General features: G+C 38.3%; 1 protein-coding gene across 2 annotated transcripts in view; it reads right to left on the bottom strand.

The window, feature by feature from the left end:
- XRCC4 (X-ray repair cross complementing 4) overlaps positions 1-21,654 on the bottom strand; it is a 188,499-nt gene that overhangs the window by 52,233 nt on the left and 114,612 nt on the right. The window contains exon 7 of one of the 2 annotated variants that reach the window (XM_054809592.1): positions 13,449-13,593. In XM_054809592.1, coding sequence (XP_054665567.1) covers positions 13,449-13,593 — 145 coding nt within the window. Of the gene's footprint in view, positions 1-13,448; positions 13,594-21,654 lie in introns of those variants that run through there. The other variant, XM_054809593.1, reaches the window with a different exon arrangement.

The raw sequence follows: 21,654 nt of genomic DNA, 5'->3' as shown, positions 1-21,654 counted from the left end.
TTCTCAAGCACTCAGTGTGGCTCAACTTTGTTCTGAAAGGAGATTTGCCACTGATTTGAAAGCTGGGCTGACTTCCAAGGCATTTGAAAAGCACTGTCAGTGCTCTAAAAAGGCAGATCATTTTACAGTCTTCTTTAGCTTGTTAGCTGTAAAAATTCTGCTCAGTCAAATGCTAACATCAGAAGATATACAGGCCAATAACGCATATCGTATTCAATATGACTACCTACATACGAGCCAGTTTTGCAAAGGGACCTCAGCAACAGAAAGGTTAGAACTAATGAAGAAATAAGTTGTATCTTTTTAGCTTGGCAAAAGGAGAACACATCAGGAGTCAGTGCAGAACTGGGAGCGGTATGCAAGAAACCGTGAAAGAGAGGCGTATCTGGCTAACACTGTCTAAGAGTAACATGAAACATTGACTTTTTTGTAAATCTAGCCTAAGAAAATGTTATAACAGCATCAGAAACATCTCAACCTTGCAAATCATTTCATTAGAGACACTGTGAACTTAGGATTGTGGTCTCTGGGAACATCCTCCACCAAGTCATACTGAATAAACAGTCTAACAGGCATTCATACTTCTGTCATAAGATGTGATGGTTGATTTGGTATTATTTAGAGCAGAAAAGGTGTAGATGCATATCAGGCATTCAGAAGGCCATCATTGTACACCTCTCAAGTGTTACGCTGGGTAGGAGAAAATAGGAAGACAAATAAAAGACTGAGAGGTCTTACACAAAAGAATGAATAAAGACTCAGTTGGGCAACACTCTGTCCCTCTAACACTAAATCCCATGTCACTACAAGCCCTCCAGCTCTTACAATCCCATCCCCATTTATTTCAGTGCCTTGATATAATTTTTCTAAGTAAGTCTCCTGCTATATACATAAATGTTGCTAATTTCCTCACCCTCCTATTGCAAAACAACCATGTCCGTTACCTCCTCACTAGCGTGCTCTCAGCTACCACCCACCCAAAGCTGCTAACCAGACAAAACCGACGTATTATAACTGTAGGCATATCATGAGAGCTGTGGTCATGCTGTTTGGCTAGTGGCGGTACACCTGGACCCATGGGCAGCCAGATCAGTAAGTACTATCTGTGTTTAGACTCATCATCCATCACCTGCTTGCAATGGGGCAAACAGGACATTGCTCCTTGTCGGCTCGTTGGCCCAACCAACCACTGGTGCTCCCAGCTTTAGGAAGTGCAACACATACCTTGACGGTAAGTTGCACAAACTTGATATACACTGTAGTAGTAAGATTGTTTTGCTCCCCTCTGCTCCTGTTCTTTCCCTTGCTTCTCTCCCACACTATTATCACTGGTTGGGGGATACTAGTTTGGAAGTTTTGCTTATACTAGCTCTCAGATCGCTCTGAGTAACATTGAAAAAAATCGATGCTTTTGGCTCTTTTTAACACTTTGAATCTGGAGCTCACAAAGTATTTCGAATCCTTTAAAGAGTCAACAGAGAACTCAACATACGCTGATGATATTTCATTTTTATTTGGAGATCATCTGTTTGTGTTTTCAATTCTGTTTTTACTTTAACTGAAACAGCTGTTCAGATTATCACTTTGGATCTTGTCAACACAACTGGCTACAATCTGATTTTTTTCTCTCATTGAACATCTTCCGGCAATACTGTAGTTACAGAGATATATAACTAAGGGGGAGTATTTACATACCAAGGGATTCTTTCTTAACCTGATGTTTCAGTGGAGCTTGACACTGATACAGCACCTGAGCAGAAAAATAATTCTGTAATTGTGATCAACAGCAAATCCAGTAGGTATACTATTTGTAGAAATGTTTTATTATTTAGTGGTGTATTTTAGCCTAAAGGCTTAAAGAGTTTCTTTACAAAAACATATAATTTTTCAGGATACTTTAATAAAAGTAGAATTTTGTTCAGGTAGTTTTATAGTTATCCAGGGAGCAACTCCAGAGAGACAAAAGCAATAATAGTCTGGATGGTTCACATCACCACTAGAAACTAAATGACATGATTTATCATCACTGTACTTCAGTTTAACACTTGTGCAACTTCAAGGTTTGGTGAGCTGCACTGGAACATTGAAGTGGTGAATAATGTGCCATATTCCTCTCTGAGCAAAAAATAACCCCAGTGAAAATATTCTAAAGGAGCGGAGTGGAGTGGGGCAGATCGCAGTGTGAATTAAGTGTTGATAATAGTTTTCCTCCTGTGGCCAAATAACTCAGAACCTGATAATTTTAAATAGTATGCAGTTAACTTCTCGGTATAGGAAGAAGGATCCAAACTTTTGCTAAATTCAATGAAGCACTCACTATGAAACAGATGTTCTAAAACTTAACCGAAATTTCTTTCAACCTTTTTCTACAATTACCATCTTTTTCAACAACCTTCTCACAAATTCTCACAAATTATTTTCTCAAGTTAAATACCTTATCTTTTCTAGAGAAACACAAGGCTACAGGTACCATTTTTTAATTTAACAGATGGATCTCTGTCTTTTATGTCAAATTCTCTTTCTTATATCTACATAACTGGTAGAAGTGGTATACAAAATATTTATTTCTATACTTGAATAATTAATCAGCTTTTAAAGAAGCACATTAGAAATCTCATCTATTTCTAGAATGAAACTTACCTTCATCAAATAGTAGTGTCTATATGCACATTTGGACCTTTTCCTCAGTTTTAGTCATTATTACTGTGTTCATTCCAAATATACAGGATGAAATATAGATGTTAATGGCTGGACTGTTGTCAGATTTGAATTCACCTTAGTACTTGATGTCTTTTGAATCGAGATCATTTTGAAAAGAGTCTTTTATATTATATCACTTCTGTTATTTAACGTGCATTATAACATTCACTCTTTTGCTGATTGTTTTTAATACTGATGATTTTCCTTCAGTTTTATACCAAGTCCACTTATAATAGTTGCTATACAGTTAACAATCTGAAGGAAATACAAGCATATAATTAATTTTCAAATTACTATTCGTATGTACAAACTTGAATTGCGGTAGCTACATGAAAAATGTTATGAATGGTTTGACAGCTGAAGAAAGTAAGGGATTTTTTAAAATGTTATTAAGTAATCAAGGAAGTCTTCCGGCAGTATTCTATATAAACAAGGATTGTATTAAACTAATCTGTACCTCTTGCAGGTTCAAATATGCCTTTGCTTTTATTTATGTTCAAGGAGATTGAAAGGGTAGTTAAATTATTTTAAGAGAGACATGATGTGAAATTTGTCCAACTCTTTCTCTTATTCTACAAGTTTTTAGACCGGTGCATCACAATGTCCTATATACCCTCCCACAGATGGCAGAACTCATCAGAAAGGATGCTGATTAATGTCATGCATGATATAAGTTGACAGAAACAGATGAGTCCTCTCAACCGACCATGAAAGTGCATTTGCTCATACAGTATGTATTAGTCACAGTGTATAAATTTATGAATATTTATCCATACAGACCAGATTTGGGGATGTTCTAAATACTATTGAAAATCCAATGTCATGGACTTCAAGTGCTTAATGTACTGCTTTAAGGAAACATATATATGTGATAAATAGGAAAACAAATGCACAAATCAGTGCCTCTCACCACCTTCCTTCTCATCTGTCTGCTCAATAATGTGCCCAGTGTCATCCCTCACCCTTTTCTGTACGTCCTCTAGACCTTTTCTTGCTCCTTCTCCAACTCCTTTTGAAAGATCAACCTGCTTTGTGAGGCAGAAGGTACAGGACTAAAAAAAAAACCTCAGCACGTCTAGTTACTTAGAGTCTTTTTCCCCTCGGTTTTCCTAACTTTTTGCACTAGATTTCAAGCATTCTGGAACAGAAAATGTCCTGGTATCTTATTCAGTTTCAACAGCATCCTTGGCAACTATGAAACAGTACATCTAATAAAAGATGTAAAAGACATAAAAGGAGATAGAGAGAAAGCCACAGAAAACATTACTGAATGTACTCTGTATTATACTTTATATACAGGAGGTATATAATAAATACTAGCAGGTCACTTAAGTCCGATATATTTCTTACTGGCTGGATGCAGGACTTCACAGTCAACAGTAATCAATGAAATTAAGCAGGTGAAAACAAATAAGCAATCTAGAAACAGCCTTCACTAAAAAGCAAAGTGACTATTGGAAAAATAAGTTCCATGGATTTAGTTCTGTGGGTTTTATGTAGAGGATTAACCCCTTATTTTACCATAAAGAAATTGAAAAGTGTGGATAATTCTAAATGGTAGCTTTTTAGCCCTGCTTTACTGAGCTGGGCGTTTGAGGGGGGTGGGGGGTGCAGGGCAGAGGGAGGAAGAAATGATGATACATTGGTAAAAAGTTAAGTACAGAAAAAGGACAAATAAAAATATTAATAGCTTCATGCTGTGAATCTGACTTATGAAAAGTGCACTGAACTGAGCAGAAGCAGCTGAGCAATCTCCTCAATGGAGTAGAAGCATTTGCAAGTGTTTGTGAAATCATTACCCAAATCCTGAGTTGTAGTGTATTTTTGTGTATGGGATTTTCTCCAGAATGTTTCCTGGGGTCCATAATGAGTTAAGGGATTACTGGTCTTCACAGACAGTTGTGCTATATGGAATACTCTAATTTAATCCAGTAAAGCAGACATACTTCATGATCAGTCTAGTGAACAATAAAAACAGATATTTGAGGCAGCTTTATCTTATAAATATAGCCAAACTTTCATCTCATTCTCTTCCATGTTGTCTGTCTTTGACATCAGGACTGAGCTGGCAAACATGGTTACTTAGGCTTTCCATCAGTCTAGTCTTAATCTCCTGCCACCGCATATAATCAAAATCTTAGGCATCTACATTACCTGCTTCTTCCTATTAAAAATAATGTGAAAATAATTCTGCCTGAACAGCTGTTTTAGGAAATGGAGGTTTAATTGACGCCATCATCAAGAGCCCTTTCCAGAAGTGTTCATAAAGAGAATGCACATTTGCTGCCGTACACTAATCACAAAGATATATGAGGAATTTTAAGTATTGCCTTCTTTGTTGTTTTTAATGCAATCTCCTTTTCTTACTTCCCAACCTTTCCTCTAAAAGACTCAAAATATTGTAGCTTGGTCTACATCAAAAGCCAACAAATATTTCAGCACTGCTGGTTAGCTAAACCACACACAATTTTTCCTCCCTCTTACTGTAATTTTCTCCTGAGGAGCAATTCTTTTGCCTCCCACATTAAAATACCCCAGCCAGGATTACAGTATTTAACAAAACTAATCCATAGTGTGATAAATTAAACTGTACCAACCCACAACCTACCTAAGAGAGGCTTAAAATACAAAATTTAGTTCAAACATCATTCCACTAAAAAAACTTTGTTAGAAAGGCCAGGGAAAAAAAACCACCAAAAATTTACCAGAAAGGTAATGGAAGAAGATATTGTTTCCATTTTTTTAAGCTATGCTCATATAGTCTCACAGCTACCAGTTTCACTGAAATACATTATAGATTAATCATTTGAGACATATATCTCACCAGATTTGTCACAGCAATAAAATCTTTCTCTAAAGAACATGCCCTGAGAAAACACAGGGTAGAGTCCTGTCAGTCTTACTGAGTAATAACTTCTCCATCAGCAGTCAATTATTAGGCTATTACTAGTGACAAAAATTGGTGAGATGTGCTACAAACTAGAGAGCTGAGTGACTTTGCTCATGAGAAATTGCAACCTCGGAGGTCAGCAGATAATGTTCATTTTTCCCTGCTCCGGGCTTTCAGCCTTCATATTTTCCCATCTTTCCCTGGGGAGTCAAGAGAAGTGGTGATTGCAGATACCAATTCCTTGCACTTCCCATGGAAATAAATCATCCTGTCCCACATGGATGGTGGAAGACTAATTATCTACCACGCAGTTAAAACACTGCACAGAAAGCCAGGGTGCCACCAAGAGAAAAGCAACTGTACCGTGTTGTATTTATTTCTGCCTTATTCGTTCCAGTTGAATATGGAATTAGTCTAGATTTTTGGCAAATTTTTTCTTGCAAAAATTGCTATGCATTGTAATCAAAGGCTTCTATCCCTTTTTTTCTTTGACAACATCCCATTTTTGTACAGCCACAAGTCACATAACAGAGATATTAAACACAGCTCTTCTTTCTACTCCAGCCATAGGTAAGCTTAAATATTCCCAGGTGACCGTTCAGAAGATGAGTATCACTTACCAAAGCTCCCACCAGGCTACAGGAAGTCACAGTACGATTTTTAATATTTGCACAGGTAAGTCAAAACAGTCTGTCTAGTATGACTGGTGACCGACTGCTGCTGCCAATGCCATGGCAAAAAGGGAAAGAAAGAAACCACCCAAAGTGTAAGAAAGTGCTGAGCATAAATGAAACACAAAAAGGACTTAATTCAGCTATTTAAAAAATTTCTGGTTTGATTCTCAAATTAGAGTCTCAGATGAATCTGTCTACTTCCAAGAGATTTCTTAACCTGTTTACATTTCAGCCCGAGTTATCAAAAACTTTCTAAACATTGCATTCCATAAATTTATTATGGCAGGAATGAGCTTATCACCCCTGAACACGGACATTACATTGGCTCACAAATATACCAGTGATTGTAGCGCTTTGTCACACCATGTGAGGCTCTGCACGTCCTCTCCAATTGTTTTAAATACACTTAATGAATAAAAAAGGGACACATCAAAATGAACTCTCAAATACATCTTTTTTTCTTTACAAGAAAGAATTACTGTGTGAGACAGTAATACGATGTCTATGTGCAACCCTCTCAGAATGCCAAATTCCAGAACAAATCTATGTTTTTGCTACCTGAATCACTGGTGGTGGCAAACCACATTTTAAATAAACCTTGCATTAGGACTTTAAAAATGTGAACCGCAAGCAATAAATTAAACAAATGCAGAGAGATGATCCCCAGGGGATTCCTGCCACACCACAGGCTCTGAGTGCTTTTAAAGGGGTGGAAGGTTATCCAAAGAAAGACAAGTCCAGCTTATTACAGTATTGGAATATAACATTACAAGCTTTCTTTTCAAATAAATGATATATACCTATGAAAACTGTAAAAACCTTTTGAAGGTACAGAAAGAGATGAGAGTATGATATTAAAGAAACCCACAGTGATCATTAACAAGCAAAAACTATGCAGCTGATTCTACCCACAATTGCACGCATGACTAACTTTAATCAGACCCTTAAGACAAGAACAAACGCTGAGCATGAGGACCGTAACAATTGTATTGGAGTACAAATGGCATTCTCTCTTTGGTCTCTTCTGATGGAGCAGGTGATGGCAATGCAGGTGGCACAAAACACCCCCTGGCAACTCCTGGCACTTCCAAACACCCAGTCAGCAATCTGAATATGTTTTTTTACTTCCTATTGATGTTTCTGAAGACACCTAGATATATGTTGAACACTTTGAGCTCTCTCAAAAGGCAGCATTCATATGTAAAAAAGAAAAAATTGAATTACTGGTGGCAAAGATCCTATCAAATTCAGTGGGGCTACGACCGCATCTCAGTATTTCAGCAAAACCAAACATACTGAAATTAAGGGAAAGCATTCCTTTCCTTCAGTTTAAATGCAGGCCTGATTCTGACAGTCACTCAGTTTTATCAATCAAGCAAGAAATATCAAGTCATCCAAAGTCAAATTTCAATTTAAAAAAAAAGAAGACCGTAACAGCTACATCAAAGGTACAAAACTAGATTCATGCATACGAAACTGAAATTTTTGACATGCAGAATAACTAGTAAGACAGAGTCACAGTGCTTGGTGTAAATACGTATTTCTTTATAGAAAAGACAAGCAAATAATACCTGTTATTTTGCAGTCAATTGAATTAAAAGTATTTCTTAACACTTGCTTCTCAGAATTATGAAGCATTTTCTCTGTAATAACATTTTTTGGTTGTCTTTACTCTTATTCTCAGGAGAATCCAGCATATTTGCATCCATAATAGGGTTTTTCCTGTATTTAAGATGCTTTCCCCCAAACCACTTCTGTAATTGTACATATCCTGAACTGTATGTACACATTCAATAGCAAATAAATTATAAACACTATAAAGCAGCTGGAATGGATTACATTTTGAAACATACAGAATAACTTAAAGAAATGTTGAGTCTTATCTAGTAAAGCCTTCCTCCTAGAAAATCCATGTGTGAATGAGGACCATAAAACTAGATCCTTTTATTAGTAAGAAATAACAGACAGACAGAAAAAAAGGTTTTGCTTTTCTTACCTCTTTAAATAAAAACAATTTTGAGAAACCAAAGCAGAAGAATAGATTTTTACTTGTGGAAACAAAGTAATAGTTGTAAGCTGTACTAGAAAAAGAAGCTTTTGCCTGATTTACTTTTGTTTTAGTTACAGAGACTCCAGCACTGGTTGGGTTCCACTGTACTCTGTGACTACAGATTGTATTCAATGACCATACTTAATTTATAAAATTGTATAAAAGAAATTATCATCTTCAGTAGGTATATCTTCTCTCAAAGAGGTTCCGATACTTTTAAGGTGAAATTATTACAGAAACTTCCAATTATTTATAGGATTCAGGCTGACAGGGCATACACTTAAGCTTCTATATTGAATGCATATTCTACATAGCTGATAGTGTTATTCATATGCAGTCCCCTGAGAGATTTGGGGAATGCATCAATAAGCATAATTTCTAACAGTGGATTGGGATTTCTCTTATTAATTTTTCTCCTCCAAGTATGAAATGCAAATTGTGAAAAGCAGAATTTGCATCTTAACTTGACTTACATATTATCTCTGCTTTGCACCTTAGGAAATTGCCAGATATTAAGTTACACTTAAAGCCTCACCAACACCATCACAGTTTACTGGAATCAGAATAATTTTACTTCCTGACTCAATCATGTTTTGAACTGTCCTTTGTCACATTTTAAAAATATGTAAATTGCAAGCCATACTTTGACTGTTATCAATTATAAGTAACATCTTTCTGCCTAAAGAAGCATTTTCTTTCATTGCATATCTCAGATTTGAAAAGCAACTTGCTAGAGAGCTGGATAAACATAAATCTTGGCAGTTCACTGACCAACTAATTATTCTGAATTTCTACTTTGTCCTAAAGAAAAATCTTTATCTCAGAAAATAATTAAACAGTTCATTCAGCAAACCTTGTTCCACAAATCCTAGCTCAGTTCTTTGATGATCTCATGTCTATACTACTTTCACTAAGCTTAGTATTACCCAAGCACATTTCCAAGTTTCATTAAATATATTGATTTAATCCTTGAATAAATTGTCATAGTAATATTAGAGATCTATATAGATAAAAACAATTCAACTCACTTTCCCTACCACTGCACCAACACAAAGCATAAGAAAGGCAGTACTCCTTTTGCTCTAATTTCTACATTAATTATTTGCATTCTTCTCAGTATTCTTGGTCATATCTAAGAATATATTTTCATTCCAACGGACTAGAGAATTGCTACATAATTAGCCTCAGCATCCATAAATCTAAAATATTTGTGGACATACAATCCTTTCATTTTTCATGACTCAGTATTTACTTTAGATAACTTTAAGCACAAATGGTACTTTCTTAACATACTTTAAAATCTTAGGAGAAATATATAAAATTTAAGATATAATTCCTATTATGTGATAGCAATGACTGTGCTAAAAAACACTGTATTTTCAAAAAAATAATCTGAAAACTAAAAAGAGAAGAAAAACTTGGATGGTCTCCTTCATCAAAGAGGTATTTTTTCTTCTGATGTAGGATCTTGTATCAATTGACTTACCATGCAACAATACAAAGACAGCATTATGGTCTTGATGTTTGGTTTGTAACTGCCCTTTCATTGCTTGGCAAACATGAAACAAGCACTGGTGATGTCAGCAAAACTTGCAAATGGGAAATAATTCTAAATAAGCTTTAGTTTGTTAAAGCAAGAACTGTGAGATATGATTTTATGTGATAGTACCTTAAAGTATTTATATTATGAGTAAAGAATCAAATCTTTCTGCAGGTCTGTGCAGGAGAGCTCAGAAATAAGGATTCATTCGTGCATTTGTGAATGTGATCACAATCTGTCATTTGATCCTCCTGCCAAACAGAAAAGCATGACATGCTTTCAAAGACTGTACATCTTCCATATTTGTGATGGAGCATTTCCAAAGGTGAAGGAATTTAGAGGTTAACTTCCTCTCAGCCTCCCCGCCGCCCCAGCAGGCTGGGGTGGTTTGCTTGGATTAGTAATTTTTTGCTAAGAGACACAATACTGGAAAATATTTTGGGCAGGACCTCAATGTACCATCAGCTTAAGATAAAGCCTTTTGCACCATGTACAACCTAGCCTTCCATCAGTACAAATTCCCAAAGAGTCGTCTTAAAAAGAAACATCTATATTTGTGAACTGTATTATGACACTAATTCTACATCTCCCTACTTTTGACAGGCTCAAGAGAAGTGAAAATTATTAGCCAAGCAAACTGACTGAAAGCTTGATTAGCAGCTGGCAAAAAAGATGAAGTTCAAAACCCAAGAACTAAGCAAGGACACTGAGAAAAATAATCAGCAAAATGAAAATTATTACAGTTCAGCTTTTGTAATGTTCCAGGGGAGATCAAATGTCTTCTGATCTAATAAAAAAGTTAGCAGTGCCACTGTATTTTTAGCTAAAGAAAAGATTAAAAAACATATTCCAGTATCAACCAATGCCACATTTCATTTCTGTAGTCGCCATGGGACCATAGAGAAAGGTGGATCTTTCATTGTCAGATTCACCTTCACAGTACTGCAAGGCATGTCACACGCCAAGCAATGTTGTGACCTGTAATGCAAAGCTGTTGTTTACAATTCATACATACTTAATGCAAAAAGAAAAACGGGGATAAGACTGATAGAATGGATGTTCCATATGGTAAGCCTTAAAATATGACTAATTTTTTATAGCCAAGAAGAAAAGCCACTCTCGACATTCAGGTCTGACTTGACTCTGTAAGCATATTAGAAATGAATTGCACAGTATGAAAAACATAATGTTGCTCTGTTTTTTCTAAAATTTGCCTTACTTAAAAGAATGATATCAATATATCAATATCTTCTTAGCCTTTCACCTACACACAAGACTCAGATACTCATACACTGATGATTACTCAGCCCAAGGCCTCTATATTCTCCTTTGCAATCATTTGCCTCTGTAGGTTTTCCTTCCACACTCAATACTAAAAATAGTGAAATTGTATTTCAGGCAAACACAGCCAGATTCTCAAAATCAAACTGACTACATACAATAGGGAAAGGGTATTGTTCATTGTAAGAAACCAGACTCTAAAAGAACAGAAGAGCAGAAGCTGACATTTTTCTAGACTGTACTAAAGAAATATGTATTTTTTTTACTAATAAAAGAGGACTGCAAGTTTAAACATTCCTAGCTGGCATCAAGCCACAACCTTCTATGTCAAAATAACATAATTCTATTGCTGATTTAAACAGAAATCTTTGCTAATCTTGGGAAATATCTTGGTAGTCTACTTGTGTCCATGTCTGTTTAAACAGTTTATTATGCATTGGATATTATAGATAAAAATGGAAAATAAATATTTTCAAAACTAACTTACCATAGATCTTAAAAAAAAAGATTAGTTTTTGAAGAAAATATCACCAATCATTTTGTAGCTCTGAGGTAATTGTAATAACTAAGCAAAAAGACAGAATCACAGGATGCTGAGGTTGGACAGGATCTCTGGAGATTGACCAGCCCAGTCTCCCTCCTCAACCAGAGCAGGCTGTCCAGGACAATGCCTAGTTGGGTTTTTAATATGTCCACAGATGGAGATTCCAGAAACTCTCTGGGCAATCTGTTCCTGTGTTTGACCACCCTCACAGTGAAAAAAGACACTCATAATGCTACTGATTTCTGTTGCACACCTCAGCTGAAGCTGTCTGTTTGACACTTGCTGTAAATGCATCCTTCTTTGCCAGCAGGGCTATCTGGTAACCTACAGAACATTGTTTTAGTAGGCTTCAATCTATTTACTTAAAGTTATCTAAGTGCACTGGGTTTGCATGGCAAGGTTTGGTAGCGGGGGGGCTACAGGGGTGGCTTCTGTGAGAAGCTGCTCGAAGCTTCCCCCATGTCCAAAAGAGCCAATGCCAGCCGGCTTCAAGAGGGACCCACCGCTGGCCAAGGCTGAGCCCATCAGTGATGGTGGTAGTGCCTCTGGGGTAACAGAGTTCAGAAGATTAAAAAAAAAAATAGGAGGAGCTTTTTGCAGCTGCACAGAGGATGTGAGAGAACAACTCTGCAGACACCCAGGTCAGTGCAGAAGGAGGGGAGGAGGTGCTCCAGGCACCGGAGCAGAGATTCCCCTGCAGCCCCTGGAGAAGACCATGGTGAGGCAGGCTGTCCTCCTGCAGCCCAAGGAGGTCCATGGTGGAGCAGAGATTCCCCTGCAGCCCATGGAGGACCCCAGGCCGGAGCACGTGGAGACACCTGAAGGAGGCTGTGACCCCATGGGAAGCCCACGCTGGAGCAGGCTCCTGGCAGGCCCTGTGGCCCCGTGGAGAGAGGAGCCCACGGCGGAGCAGGTTTGCTGGCAGGACTTGTGACCCCGTGGGGGACCCACGCTGGAGCAGTCTGTTCCTGAAGGACTGCACCCCATGGGAGGGACCCACGCTGGGGCAGTTGGTGAAGAACTGCAGCCTGTGGGAAGGACTCCCGCTGGAGAAGGTGGTGGAGGACTGTCTCCCGTGGGAGGGCCCCCAGGCTGGAGCAGGGGCCGAGTGTGAGGAGTCCTTCCCCTGAGGAGGAAGGAGCGGCAGAGACAGCGTGTGAGGAACTGACCCCAACCCCCATTCCCCGCCCCCCTGTGCCGCTGTGGGGGAGGAGGGAGAGAAATGGGGAGTGAAGTTGGGCCGGGCAGGAGGGAGGGCTGGGGGGACGGGGTTTAAGCTTTGGCTGTATTTCTCATTGCTCTGCTCTGATTTGCTCGGTCATAAATGAGGTGATTTTTTCTTTAAGTTCAGTCTGTTTTTCCCGTGACGGTAACTGGTGAGTGATCTCTCCCTGCCCTTATCTCGACCCACCAGCCTCTCATGATATTTTCTTTCCCCTGCCCAGCTGAGGGGGGCAGTGACAGAGCAGCTTTGGGGGCACCCGGCCTCCAGCCTGAGTCACCCCACCACAATAAGTCAATTAAAGAAAAAAATTTTACAACTGTCACTTAAAAGTGTATTAAAATCAATATGACATTGGGCCTGACAATTTAATCATTCACATCTATTCAAAGTTGGGTAAAATTCCGTAAATGACTATACAGAATGCAACACAACAGTACTTGCTCTGAAATATGAAACTGCACAAGAAGACACAAAACCCACAAACCACAAACACTCCAACATCTGTAGATATAAAAACATTTCAATACATTTGAACACTGCTTACTTTTCTTTGGCTGGCAGTTCTGTCTCATAAGTAGCCATCTTAGCTCCTGTCCCATCAGGCTTTGCTGTCCTTTGTCTTCGCTTTCTTCTTGGAGCGGTATCAATGACATCTGGGCTACCCAGAAGGGAATCCCTTTGTTCTGGTGCTGCCAAAAGGAAAAAGACTACAGTTGAAAAGAACTTGAAGTATTACAAGACAATTCTTAAAATATCTTTGTTTATTTTTATTAAAATCTCTATACTGCTAAGATGGGCTCAGATTTGACAGCAGTTGGTGTCAAAACAAACAGATGACATAAAGGGAAATTCAAGAAGACCAAATTTAAACTAGAAAGATAAGCTTCCCTCGACATCTCTTTCTAGTCAGTGGAGAGAAAGATGGGGAGTTATAAACCAGAAATATAGTGATAGTCTCCTCATTCCTCCTTGTAGACTCTAGAGCCCAGTTTCACGTACCTGAAGTTAGTCTTTGTCCCCTAAAGAATAATTGAGGAAGATGTGCATGTGGCACACGGAAAGGAGCTTGAGTGTTCAACTTACTGCATGGCTTTGTTCAGACTCTTGGTCTGCAGTATGGACAGAGATACACACCCAGAACAAAAAGAATTAAATAATTTTCAATATTCACTAGGAAAACCCTTCAGAGAAGCTTATTGCTGTGATCAAGCAGTGTAGTTTGTAATGTACTAGTCATTCTGCTACCACAGATCTCCAGGTGATAAATCCTTACAGGTTCTGCTGGAGACCCCCTGAAGACAACAGGCAGAAAGTCTGATGGACAGCCTGATGTCTGTTCAGTGAGCCAAAAAATCATCCATCTGGAGCAAACCCATGTATAAAAAGCAGTGGCACCAGCTTACTGCTCTACCTGTGGAACAGGTGGCCCTGGTTCAGACTAAACCTCTCAAAGTGACATAGAGTAGCTGCAGTCTGAAAGGAAAACAGGGAGAATTCCTAACACCTCACAACGGGAACCTGGGTAACCCGTCTAGGTTTCCGCTGACTCCTGAAGATTAAGTAAGGAAGGCTCTGTCCAGCATTTACCTACAATTGTAATTTCCATCATTACTGCATAAACTACAATTTCATACCTGGCTTACATTTACATTATCATGTAAATTCATAAAAGATAAAGTATCAACATTTAAAAACCAATCCCCTCTCTGCTTTTAAAGTTACCTACTTGAAGCTCAAATGTCAAGACAATCGGATCCTTCCTTAACCTAAACCCCTCCTTTCCCTTGCTATTAATGCACTCAGAAGGTATGTAGATGTTTTTATTCCAGCTATCAACATTCTGTAGCATGCTTGTATTTGATACGCCTGCTTTAAAAATAAAATCTTTAATTACTTTGAATTTTCAAGATAATGACATCCAGAACAGCACACATTTCAACTGAAATATATTAAATAATAATGTGGTGACTGAGGCTGATGCTATTATGGTAACTTCTCTGATTATTACTTTCTGTGTGTTTTAGGAAGGTTTAATCTTCACATGGATGAAAGACACCATAATTCCAGATTCAATACCAAAGGTTTTCACAGAAAGTAAAGAATGGGTCCTATTTCTTCATTCCTTTCACAGTTGTTATCCACCTCTACTGAAAATTAAATAGGGAGAAAATATACAACCTACAAGTAACATTTTCACTGTTGCTCAAAAAAAAGTTTCTCTTACCAAGAACACTGCTAAATTAAACATGTAAATAGATGCTTAAACATCAGAAACTCTTAGTTTTTACCAGCCTGCACTATACTCCATTACAGACTTACAGATCTTTGTAGGATGACAACAGCTATTAGCTGACATAATTCCAAGGCATAAGCTAATTAACAAGTTTCAAAGTCCTGTACAGACAAGATACGCTGCCTGTAATAAATGCTGAAAAGGGTTAAATTACAGCCCAATTCTCCTTACTAAACTTTAACTAGCTATGCATACTTTTCCAGTGCTAAATGTTGAAAATACATTCAAGATTGTTAGTTACTATTTGTTGGCAGCAGTTCAGGGTAGTATATCTAACATTTACACTAATACTATTTTATATATTCCAACATCACTTCCTAAAGTTGGCGCCTTTTTAATTAATACACATAAAATAGTTTACTGTCAAGAACCAACTTGAATAATTTTATGATCATAGCTCTTATCCATCCTTGTTGCTATTCTCCTCCCACACTCTGCTTTTGCTAAAAGTAGATCCAGAGGTTAGCTGCATATACAAAACCTATATAATGCTGATGTTAAATAATGTCTCTGTGCTTTTACTTGTGTAATATGCAACGGTGCTCACGGCTCTCATGCTCAACATTGTTTACTCTTTAGACAAAAATTCTGTTTGTCTTCTATCACAGTCCCAGCAGTGCTCAAGTGAGAAAAAAAGGAAGAGAAGTGTTCGTCTTTGCAGCATAGTCCATTTGTGCTAACTTCAGGCTGGTGAAGGGTCTCAGTTTTCTACTAAACATCTCAATCTAATCTTTCCCATTAAACCAAATTTTGCTCTTATGACCCATTAAAACCAAGCAGAATAAAAACCATTGACATAAATGATTCAAATAAACTTCTGCAATAAAGTTGACACTTTCTAATGTGAGAATATTTCTTTTAATAATACCAAGAAGGCAGCTTCTCATTCACAGACTGCCTAGAATGCATTCTTACGAATACTAGTAGACTGCCTTATAGGTAATGGTTGATTACCATAGGCTTCAGGGTTTTTTTGGTTTGTTTGTTTCTTCCTTCTAAGCCAAACTACCTCTTAGGTTAGAATTACTAATGAAAAGATGGCATACACTTCAAGCCTGAAGTATCATGCATCACCATAAGACTTTAAACACACACCAACTACTGCTGCCCCAAAATAATTCCCATTAATGAATTCATTTACAGTACTTGACTAAAAGCCAAAGAAAGCTTCAACAAAATATCATTCATTGCTCGACACAAAATCATTTGGAAAAATGAGAGACAATCTTGAACATAAACCTCATTTTTCAATCTGAAAAACTTTCCTGTCTAAATTTCTTCACCATTTTAAGGAGTAAAGTTCTTTGACTTCTCATGAAATTAAATTTATTACTTTGATATTATGTAATACAACATGGGCTAGTGTTATACCTTTGAGAAGAATAGTACCAGTTTAAATATAGGTAAGAGTATTGTTTGATGAAAGCCAGTGAATTAAACCACCTAAAACAATAAATGTTGATCAAGAAAAGGAAGTGTTCCAAATATATAACTTACCTTCTGCAGAAGAACAGCTGTAAGAAACAAGATTGCCAGGAGAGCAAGACAAGGAATCATAGTTCAAGTACTAAAATAATATTTGTGTTAAGAAGATTAAAGACTTTAAATAAAAACTCTTGATGTATATTTTTGTTATTTGTTTTGAAGAGTGATATTGTTTGGTGGGTAGAGGGAGTTTTCAAATAAGAAAGAACATTCTAGAAAACAATTTAAACTGAAAACTAAAAGTAACTTTCACTGGTTTGAAAGAGTCAGGATGAAATTAAATCAATACAGTCCTGTAATGTTGGGGGCCTGGAAACAGAAGATGCCTTTACTCTAATGCAGAAAAATGCCAGAACCCATTCTCACGACCTTTGATACACAACACCTTCCATCCACACAGAACAGCACTGCCTCTTCCAAGCTCTCTGCTGGGAGCAGTCTCTGGCTAGCCAGACTCTGCCCGGGGAACTGCCTGGTTGAGCTGGTAGAGAGCAAAATCATCGCGAGGAATGTGGTGGGTTGACCCTGGCTGGAGGCCAGGTGCCCACCAGAGCCGCTCTCTCACTCCCCTCATTCACTAAACAGGGGAGAAAAGGCATAACGAAATGCTTGTAGGTCGAGATAAGGACAGGGAGAGATCACTCACTAAGTATCATCACGAGCAAAACAGACCGAACTTAGAGAGGGAATTCATCTGATTTATTACTAGGCAAAACAGAGTAGAGCAATGAGAAAATAAAATCAACTCTTAAAACACTTCCCCCCACCCCTCCCATCTTCCCGGGCTCAACTTCACTCCCGGCTTCAACCTTCCCCCCTCCCAGCGGCACAGGGGGACGGGGAGTGGGGGTTACGGTCAGTTCATCGCACGGTGTTTCTGCCGCTTCTTCATCCTCAGGGGGAGGACTCCTCTCATCGTTCCCCTGCTCCAGCATGGAGTCCCTCTCACGGGGTGCAGACCTTCAGGAGCAAACTGCTCCAGCGTGGGGTCCCCCACGGGGTCACAAGTCCTGCCAGCAAACCTGCCCTGGCGTGGGCTCCCCTCTTCACGGGTCCACCGGTCCGGCCAGGAACTTGCTCCAGCGTGGGCTTCCCACGGGCCGCAGCCTCCTTCAGGTGCCTCCACCTGCTCCGGCGTGGGGTCCTCCACGGGCTGCAGGTGGAATCGCTACACCCCCTCATCCTTCCTCCATGGGCTGCAGGGGGACAGCCTGCTTCACCATGGCCTTCACCACGGGCTGCAGGGGGATCTCTGCTCCGGCGCCTGGAGCTCCTCCTCCCCCTCCATCTGCACTGACCTTGGTGTCTGCAGAGTTTCTTACATCTTCTCACTCCTCTCTCCGGCTGCAAAAGCTCTCTCTCTCTAAGTGTTTTTCTTCTTCTTAAATATGTTATCACAGAGGCGCTGATTGGCTTGGCCTTGGCCAGGGATGGATCCATCTTGGAGCCGGCTGGTATTGGCTCTGTCAGACACAGGGGGAGCTTCTAGCAGCTTCTCACAGAAGCCACCCCTGTAGCCCCCCCGCTACCAAAACCCTGCCACACAAACCCAACACAGGGAACATGCTAGCAATGAAAGGGGGCAGACAACTTGGATCAACTGCCAGCATCAAGGTTGGATCCTGGAATTGTTTAGTGTACTAACGTGGCACCATGATCCCTGAAAACTACAGGTGTTTTAAAATTAATTTGTGTAGCTTGGTTGAAGGTAGGCATTCCCGTTGCATTTTAAAAATATTATCTCACATACTTTTGCATTACTCTATTTTCATATACAGAAGTCAATTGTTTAAAAAAACACACTTTCCTATCTATCGCATTCATTTTCAATCTGAAGAAACCCCTAGTCGCCTTCACTCTTTGTATATCATCACCTGTAATGAAAATTCTACAGCTTGAACTTGTCTAATTATTAACCACAGTGCTGTACTCATATGAGAAAACAGAATCCAGGTCCTCTGAGTACAAGCTTTATTCTCAATAAAGGGCTAAAACCAGTACTAAAAGCTTAGCTTTGCTATAAAAAAAATATACAGGGAGCAAAGCAAGCAAAAATTGAGTAGAAGCATTTCAAATTTGAGCTGTTTGCCTACAATAACCTAACTTCACACAGGTAGAAAACATACTCTTAACACCTCAATTCCTGAAAAGTGTACTGTAAGCAAGGAAAAAAGTAGTAGTTCATGAGATTTTATGTACAGAAAACACAGTCACAGACATAACTACACTTCTCTTCATCTCATTAGCATGTATTTAAGATGGAACAAAGGATCCCCAAATGAATATTTCCATTTAATTCATTCCTATCATCCAAAACATCTGGCAGAGCTGCTACACTTGTTTAGCTAAATTGTCCTGTGTAGGTCCAGATTAACATCACTTACTCTAATAGCATTTTGCAAATGTTCTGTTGCTGACTTTTAATGCAATAGGGGTGAAAGCAGAACCTGGATGCTGCTGTTTATAGTTGAAAGATTCCATCAGTGTTCTCATTTGCTTATATTTCTATCCTATTGATGACTAGCCTCAAGTCTATCACATTTTGTATCTTAACTGTTGATCATTTGTTTCCCTTGATAAAATACTTTTTTCTCTCTCAATGTTTGCATTCCTCAGCATGGTAAATTACATTAGAATGGGATGTGTCCTTTGCAAATATCACCCTACAGACACAGACCCCATGGGATTAGTCCCACTGCTTATAATACATAGGATTGATTCTAGGTTAATCAGTCACTCCAGAAAAGGAAGCACTGCAAAGGGAAACATATTTGAACACTCTACTGCTATCAGATTTATGTTATTGAATTATCAGGAAATAAGATGATAATTTACAACCAATCATCAATGTTAAATTTGTTCCAGGAACATTCAAATTTCTGGTATGTACCACCAAATAAAATGTATTTAGCATTGTAAACTGGATTTGATCACAGTAAAGAGTTTGCAGTTGGGAAAGATAAAAAAAAGAAAAAAAAAGCTTTATTTATTTTTGGATTGGAATGTAACAGGAAAGATTTGCAAAGGACACAGGCACTTCATCTTCAAGAAGAGGACTGCCCTTTATTTAATCTCCTGTCCTGGAAATTTTATCAACAGCTGCGTAAAAGTCTGCCAATTCTAATTTCTGTTCTGAAGAAAAATTTCCTTTTTCTTCAGAGACATAAAGATTTAGGAAAATTTGTTCAGATTTTCAGATATTAATGCTGTCATAGGCCCCCTAAATTCTTTTCAGAGCCCCTCTGTTAACTGAACAGAATTTCCTGGTTGAAGTCTGCTTAATTCCAGATAGCATGTGTTACTCCATAGAGTTACTCAACTGAACTTGCAAGTTCTCCTGTCTCTCTTTAACGAAGCAGGTGATTTAAAACAAAATCAGTTCCTTGCTCAAAGATCTTGACATTTTCTTTAGGCTAGTTTCTTTGGGAAACAACCAGGCTGTGCATACTATTACTGCCTCTCCTGCTTCTGCCCTTGCACAGTGTTGGTAGCAGAAGAACCAGACTGAAAGAGGACAAAGCGGTCACAAAATGGTCACTCAAAGAGCACCAGGACTGCCTGTGACAGCCGCTCCCCAAGCCATGAAAGAAAGAAAAAAAATAAAAAAAAGGAGCAGAACTCATCACGTTAATCCTTGAATATGGTGTAACTTTAGTAATTACGTGGTTTCTCAATCTCAGCCTAATTCCTAAGGGATCACATAGCTGATAATAATTAGCATCTCTTTGACATTCTCAGCAGAGACTCTCCTAAATGAATGGGTATGGAAATGAATGTGTCTCACTGATGTAGGCAATTCCTGCAAAACAGGATTAAGTCATTCTTGACAGGCAATTTAGGAAACACCACATCTACCTACACTAAAGTTCTCCGCTATACACACATTCTGGCCACAATCAGGCATTTTTCATAAGAACTAGATCCATTTAGATCACTCGGAGATCCAAAATTAAACATCGGTACTTACAGTTCATCCATATGCTTCAGTGAGAGGAACAGGAGTATGTCACTACTTTAATTTTAGGAAAACAGTGACAACCATTCTCCATTCCCTTTGTTCTCTTCTACTTTATATTTCATTCTTTGTATAAATTTGGGTTTACTGTACTGTAATCCCCTGGTGTGTAAAGGCGGTTGAGACTGCAGTTCTATAAATTCTCTGTCAGTTGGTTATTAATGTTTATTTTTATAAAGAATATCTCCATGGGAATTGTTTATGAAGACACATTTTAAAACAACTCCAGCAAAAAGTTTAGATCCAGCTATACAAAATCTATAAATTGTATCCAGTTTAGTAAGGAAGTTTACATTTCACCCTGCTAGACTGTATTACCACTGGCAAAGTGTCCTAAGTCTTAACACGTGGACTCTTCTATTTGCAAAGCCTATTCTTCTCCTGATATCTCCCTTTCTAAAAAGCTTTTTCAATTCAATTCTTCTCTGTAAGTAAAAAAAGCTTATTTCAAACCTGCAGGGAAATTATCAAGGTATAATAAAAATCCGGTTGACTTACAGTTTCCTTCTCAATGCTTATTTATTGGAGACAACTCAGGTGCTCATCTGTTACCAGTTCATATTGTCTTAAAACCAGATGGCAAAAAAAATCAGGGTAAATTGGACAAGCAAATAATAAGTTCAGTCAGGTAGCATGAAAATGTTTCTTTGCATATATCAAGATATCAGAGGGCAAAAAAAGAATGCGTTTTTACAAATATCTGCAGAGACCTTGAAGGAGTTCATTAATTTTAATCATCAAACCCATGATCTCTAATAGAAATCTCTCTTTTACAAATACTTTGTTATGGGCTATTTCAATGAACCATATGTACTTCATCAGATGAGATGTTAATTTTCAATAATCCATAATAATGTCTGTTCCTAAAAATACTTAGTAATTCTATAATTCTAAGAAAGTCACTGGTTATAAACATTGTCAAAGGTTATGATTTATCAGTAACCCAGTAATCTTGAA

This window comes from Grus americana, chromosome Z, assembly GCF_028858705.1.
Source record: "Grus americana isolate bGruAme1 chromosome Z, bGruAme1.mat, whole genome shotgun sequence".
NCBI lineage: Eukaryota > Metazoa > Chordata > Aves > Gruiformes > Gruidae > Grus > Grus americana.
The sequence above is the reverse complement of the archived record's forward strand: the minus strand, read 5'-3'. Positions and strand labels throughout refer to the sequence as shown.